Source organism: Berghia stephanieae, chromosome 1, assembly GCF_034508935.2.
Source record: "Berghia stephanieae isolate SIO BIC M18660-M18661 chromosome 1, UCSD_Bste_1.3, whole genome shotgun sequence".
NCBI classification, from domain to species: Eukaryota; Metazoa; Mollusca; class Gastropoda; order Nudibranchia; family Aeolidiidae; genus Berghia; species Berghia stephanieae.
In genome coordinates, this window is record NC_088360.1 from 119,741,231 (window position 1) to 119,748,469 (window position 7,239).

General features: G+C 32.9%; 1 protein-coding gene across 1 annotated transcript in view; it reads right to left on the bottom strand.

Annotated features, from left to right (window-relative positions):
* Positions 1-444: 444 nt before the first annotated feature.
* The window catches only part of LOC144962920 (thyrostimulin beta-5 subunit-like), a 71,194-nt gene continuing 64,399 nt past the window's right edge, over positions 445-7,239 (bottom strand). Inside the window, exon 4 of the mRNA XM_078896323.1 lies at positions 445-6,055. Within this exon, the coding sequence (XP_078752449.1) occupies positions 5,864-6,055 (192 nt within the window). The 3' untranslated portion in view covers positions 445-5,863. The remainder of the gene's footprint in view (positions 6,056-7,239) is intronic.

Genomic DNA, 7,239 nt, shown 5'->3' on the forward strand with positions numbered 1-7,239 from the left:
TATTTAACAATTGCAGAATATTTTTGCACATTTTATTGTTGTGAAATACTTCGTTCAAGACAGCTGATTGGTAATTAAAATAATCTTTTGATGCGTCCAACGTTTTTTCTAATTTGGGCCAAATTGTCATACACGTGGTAGCTGGAAAAACACAAATTATGGGGAATCGATGTAGATACTACTAGCAAACAATTGGTCACGAAATAACTAAGAATATTAACTGCAGAGGTGGAGTACACGTATTCTTTCATTTCTTTGTACTCGTTATATTTAATCGTGCAAAAACACATACTCGCTAGTAGTGTTATATGGCACACTAAAATTAACTCGTTTAATAAATAGAAAGAAATGAAATAATCTTATAATATTATTCCTCTTTACGGTACTTTATTGAGCTAAATCGCTTTATGTGTAGAAAAAAAGGACAAACACAAAAACTGGATACCCGTTGCAACAAATATTTCATAATTTATTTACTTTTCATTGTTGTGGAATATTGGCTGCATGTATTTAATATCATCCAAAAATATCAAGCAATATAACAATATTTATGCGTGTTTAATACCTCGAAAATCAATATTTTACAAAGTTTGGTAGTTTGTATCGGATCAATTGATACTGTATAAATCTGTTGCGTTTATAACGGAAAATACTGGTTTGTGATCAATGCATTTTTTTCATGATTTGAAAACTGGAAATATAATGTGTAATTTATATATTAAGGACGTTTTTTTGATCTTATAGATGTTTTAGAATGATGGTCCAAATAAATGAATGTTTTTGTTGGGACTTTTGTTCGTTTATTTTGTTTGTTTTCGTTGGGTTTCTTCTTTGTTTATCTTTGTTTTGATCGAATCGAGATAAAAGTAATTTAAAGAATTAAGACTTTTAGAAAATATTTGTTACATTCCATTCACAATTAAGATTTTTGATAGAATTTTTCATTCATCATTATATTTCCCTACAAACCAGTCATAATTTTGCTGTTTTTTGTTTTTAAATTAAATTGATTCTACATATTGACCTCCTCGTGCTGTTGAAAACATCATAAATCGCTCATTTCCGTAATCGGAAGCATAATTAGTCTCTCTCACGAAGCTCTTTGTTATTGCGAATTTCCCTGGTCATATTCCGTTGTCGTGGCATTGAAATATCCACCTGAGAGATTGCCTCCAAGTAACAGTAACAATCCATGAAAGTGATTGCCATTTCCACAAGCATAATAATTGGCAGTAGAACTAATTTGACAGATATTACATGAGTATTACGAGTATATAATAATTACTTATCATCGTAAATAGGAGATGTAATGAGATATTGATTAGGACACTGGTCTATCCCCAAACGTCCAAACCCGTTATAATAAGAGAAAGAGAAATAGACAACCAACTGTCAACTCAATCCGGGATCAAAACATGTGCCTTGACATTGGAGTCAAATTCTCTCCCAAAATAATTTTCTAGACTCCCGTTAGTGTCAATGTTAAAATGTATTTTTCCCAATTTTGTGTTGGTTCGAACTCTCAAGTTTTAAAAGATTGAATCAGACACAAAGCTGATATTTCAAACGTGAGATAGCAATACATCATATATCATACCATGTTTAGGCTTACTAAAAATACACTGACATTTTATATCAAGTAAATAATTCGACCAAGTACTAAAATGTGAAAAGCTAAAAGTGAATCAAATCAAAGCTATATCTGTTGTTTGAAAATAAGAATAATATCAACAAGATCATCCATAATTGACATATATTAAAACTAATATAGCTCTTGGTGACATTTTGAAATAGTCAATCGATTGAAATCCGTTATAAGCATTGACTGTTTTAAAATGAAGGAGTTTTGCAGCTTTGTCAAAGAAAGAGCTTGTTATATATAATGTCGACTTGCCACCCTAGATAAATTGAACCCAATATGAGTAAGAATACCTCATTTGATCAACTGTGAGAATTTATACAGACATTAAAGATCACATCTCTAGTCCCATTGTCTTAGAGATGAAGGTGGCGTAATTTCAGAAATGGATGATGTTGCATGCAATTTAAAGATGTCTCGTCATTGCTTAAGAGATGAATATGACTTTTAGTTTCTGACACATTGTGTGTATGAATGTGTATGCCAATAAAAGTGATAGATGTATCGCCATTGCTTTAGAGAATTGTGTAACGGATATTTTAGACATCATGGATGATGTTACATGAATTTTGTATGACAGTTAATACCTTTAAAGAAACAGCCATTCTTCTGCCCATCCCGTAGATAATAACGCTTCATGATATTAAGTTAACAAAAAACCTAAATAAAATATTTCTTACTCTCCCGCATGTTATTAATCCGTGCAACGATTGGAAACACGTACGGAATTTCAAATCGCAAGACTTCAAGAATCTTACTTTATATCCCTGATCCTATGTACGTATATATTTCTGGGGGTAAGATAAAATAGAAAAAGAATTCTGGAAAAAAAAGAAAACATAACAATCGCTGAACATGAATTCATCTTTAAATTTAAGAAGTACAATAAACCAACACATGAGGGTATTGAGAAAAAACGTATGTAAAAAAGTCAAGTCAACTTGACTACTACATTTCCAAGTTTAAGAAAAAACATCTTGACACTAGGACCAAATAATGTGATACGTGTAGAATAATATAATTTAATATCCCATAGGAAGGTTACGCATCCCGTTTGACTGTTTTTAAGCTTTTATTTTATATTTGGGCAACAAGTGGAAAAGAGAGCAATGCACGTTCCAGTAGAAAAGTGCAAGACCAGCCTCTTGGCTGTTAATGCGTGGAATTGGTATTAAAAACGACGTATGATGGAAATAATATGTCTACTTCTGGATTATACACACACACACACACACACACACACACAGAGAGAGAGAGAGAGAGAGAGAGAGAGAGAGAGAGAGAGAGAGAGAGAGAGAGAGAGAAACAAACACACACCCATGTTTTTTATGCTATCGTGTTTTCCTTTGCTTGAGTTAAGAAAACCTTGTATCTATACAATTTTGTCGGGTGACTACGTGTATCATTTAGAGTTTGTAGATAGCCTGATAACCGACAAGGGAATGATCATTTCATTAGCGGGCAGAGAATGCTCTAATCAATGTGACAAGCTAGAGATTGGAAATATACTCATCACATACAAAAAACTCATGGATCAAGAAAGCATTCACTGCGTGATTGAAACATACAAAAGTACAGGCCAACAAATTCGCCTAGAAATAAATTACATAGCCAAATGTAGCCAAATAACATATATATTATAATGGGTTCTTTTTCAATTAACTAACGGTCTGTAGTAGCGGGTTGGGGAGGAAAAATAAAGTGTGTAAAATGTATAAAATCTATCTATTTCAGTTCAGAAGAAAATGAAAATGTTGATATAAGCTATCACGACAATAAACAATTTTCATATTTTGGGATGCTTTCAAAATGTATGCAATTGGAATTTTTGTAGCCGTTGTGATAATCTAGTCTAAGGTTTTACACAAACAACTGCCTTGTTGGTTGCTTTCGATTGAAATCACATTTACTCTTCAAAAAGTTCAAAAATGTCTGCCGAGCTTGACCAACATAAATTGCTAACAACTAAGTAACAGATAATCCTATAGACAACGATTATGCACACTCGTATTTGTCTAACTTATTGTTTACTTGTGATTTTTATTCTTATACACATAGACAGTCTCAAACAGTTGACAGACTAAATGGTGACATTTTTCTGGCTCAACATTTCTGTTAATTGTGCATCTTAAAAGTAAGCAAAAAGGGACCAAGCTTAGATGTACAGAAAACTGTCCTAGGACAGTTAAATTAACCTTTATCCAATACAAAAAGGGACTTTCACGAAGGCAATGCAATAGCTCATTCATAAGTGACATATTTTCTTTTTATACTCTCATGCTTCCTTCGCATTTCCCGACTGAGCACCCCAAATCTTCTTTTTGATCTCCCGAGTAGAAGAATAGCTACATCCGAAGTTCACGTAAAAATTGAAAATATATAAGGCTATTAAATAGCATATTAATACTAATCCATAAAAGTTGTTGTATATATGTTTAAGAAATACGCTTTTAAGGATGTAAAATTACATGATATTGATATTTAATCTGTTCAATCCTAGTCGCTCATTCCCTGTCTTTTAATGAGATGATTACGTAAATAAATTACTACTGCATACAAACTTTATCTACTAATAAATCAAAATATTTTGACATCTGTTTTTATTAAGCATCCGAAGTTGAGTACTGAATAAAAGACATTTATTTATTTGAAAAATGTAATCATTTAAATTTTTTTCATCTAAGCATCTTGCAGTAATATCCTTTAATTAATTATACCAAATTCAAATAATCATGTATTTAAAAGTGTGGTGTGTTTAATCTACTTAACAGTTTTCTCTTCGTCATTTTTGTAGTCAATTTTTGTATAAGCGGATGTCATATTAATTACAATTTTGTTATATTGTTTTCAATATTTTTCTAAGAATTTAATGATAGACCTAATGCATATTCATACTCTATGGTATTATATGTTTTTTGAAACGTACGAGTATTGTGTCGTGTAATCATTTTTTCTGAGATATTTTAATTCCATACTTTTCCCACGTATGAATACAGTTTCAAAAAGAAAAAAATAATAAATAAATAAATAATGAAGCATACATAAATAGGTCATGAAATCAACTTAGAGTTCTATGGCTTAGAAAGGGGAAGTTTGTTTACTTGTATGTTTTACACCATGCTAAGATTACATGATAATAAACTAATTCATCAAATGGCAGATTAGAATTATTTGAAAGGCTATATAACTAAACCAATATATTATTGACAGCTTCCCCACTTCCTTTTCCACAGCCGATGATGCCTCAACGACTGACTCTGCTTCACTGTTGCAGCTTATGCCTTTATTTTTGACTTTCTGTTCTACGCTGCAAGTAAGTTTTTATTGAGCTAACAGACTCCCTTTTTGATGACTGTAGAGAAGGGAGTCTTTCCTTGAGTAACGTTTATAATACAAAACGAGTATGCCAACATTTTGTTAGTGTGGTTGGCATGTCGTTTCGTGTGCAGTCCTAGCAGATATCAGATATTCTCCCAGATGAAAATACACTCTAATATAGTTGTTGAGACACAAAATACAGGACTTGTCACACACGGTTAAATAGTCCATCACGTCAAAACAAAGATATCGATGTCTTTGATGGGAAATATGAGCTGTCTTTGGCTCTAACGACGAGATTGATCCACCTTTCATCACGTGACACAGATAACTAATAGGCGAATCAGTTCGATGGATAAATATTGATGGAAGGTGAACACCGATTTGAAAGGATTATGCCAAGACCTAATAAAACAAACCATTTACACTTTGATTTTGATTCAAATCTTCCACTGTGTTTCACAACAACCGATTTGTTATTCAATAAACTAAATACAATTGCCAAATAATGATAGCATTGCTTGGGTCATTTAAAAATTCAATTTTGTTTCTTGTTACTGCGTATTTGCTTTCGATACATGAACATGATTGAAAAAACAATATCTCCATCTTGTATACGCTGGATTTTTTGTTGTATCGAATCCGAAGACCAATGATTACTCCCAGTCGATAACATTGCCTGAGTCATCAAACATTCAATTATGTTTCTTATTACTGTATATTTGCTTTGAAAAATAATTCATAAGCAATATTTCCATCTTGTATACACCAGATCTTTTATTGAATTGAATCCAGAGACCAACGATTACGCCCAGTCGCCCGACCAGGAAAGTGATATCAATTATGAATCTTCCGTGTTGTGTATTTTTCAAGAGCAGCAGGAGATCAACATGTAGCCATCTATTCCTAGTCTAGTTTTTCGCAACTTGTGTAGTCTGAATTGCAAAATTGGCAAGTACATCCTTCAGCATCAAAGACGTCTATATAGGGGTCCGGATATCCTTCACATTCTGTTAAAAGAACCCGCCTTGTCACGGTAGACGTATATGTACACACTTTATGGTTGGATATTCTATAGGGCATTTCATAAGTTCCAACCTGAAAGAGACGAAGAAAAAAATGTTACTAAAAACCAAAATGTTCTCTCTCTCTCTCTCTCTCTCTCTCTCTCTCTCTCTCTCTCTCTCTCTCTCTCTCTCTCTCTCTCTCTCTCCTCTCTCTCTCTAAATATGTTATAATATATATATATATATATATATATATATATATAATAAATAACATATTATGTATATATATATAAACATTATATTATATTTATATATTATATCCATTTGCCTTAGGGTTTTCCATACTCAATGCGTGTCACTTTGATATATATTATATGCCCCATAATGTTTTTGCAGTCATCTTTCTATTTCTCACATTGCACGATGCCGGTTATGTCACCTTTCTATGCTTGTATCTGATTTATGCATTCACACCAATTTCGAGTGAGTAAATTGTCATGATTTTGAAAAACTAAACTTTTTAAACCTGCTCTTTCATGGAATCCCAGTTTTGAGAGTTTTTGGAAAGACGAGGGACATTTTTATCAACCGATATATGAAGGATGAGTTTTCTGGTTAAATTTTTTAAACATGTTTTTCAGAGCACTAACTTAAAGTGTGTAAAAAGCCAAAGTTCTGTCACCATTGGTCTATACTCCGACACGAACATTTCCTACAAGACTAGAGACCGCATGTTTGCCGACCCATGAGATATTTTAAAATGATCATGGGATGGTGATTAAAGAAGTTAAAAAAGCTTTGAGTGGTATTCCAGTATAATTAAGAAGTTAAAAATCCAAATCTATTGCTTGAATTATGTATTATAGTAAAAATTATGTTTTATTGAGAGGTTACCACAGGGACGGCATAGCTCAGCAGTACGGTCTTTGCTTCGTGTCCGAAAGGTACCGCGTTCGAACACCCGCTGCGTTGAGTTGCTTTGAGCAGGTCACCTCGCCCTAGCTCAATTTGCGGCGCTACATTGCGGCTGACGCCTGGGTTATTCCTGTCTTCCCTTGGAATAGACACTAGAGACAAATTAAAGGAACTTTTTCATTGTCAAAATAATTATCATTCAATATAACACCAGAGGGCAAGGGCACATTTTATAATCTCGATTTTCTTCAAACAATGTTTCGTGTCCCCTCCATTATATCGTTTAGTAAAACTAACACGCCAGAGACTCTAGTTTTATCTTGTGATATATACTTTCAAGTGTCTATAATAGATCAGAAA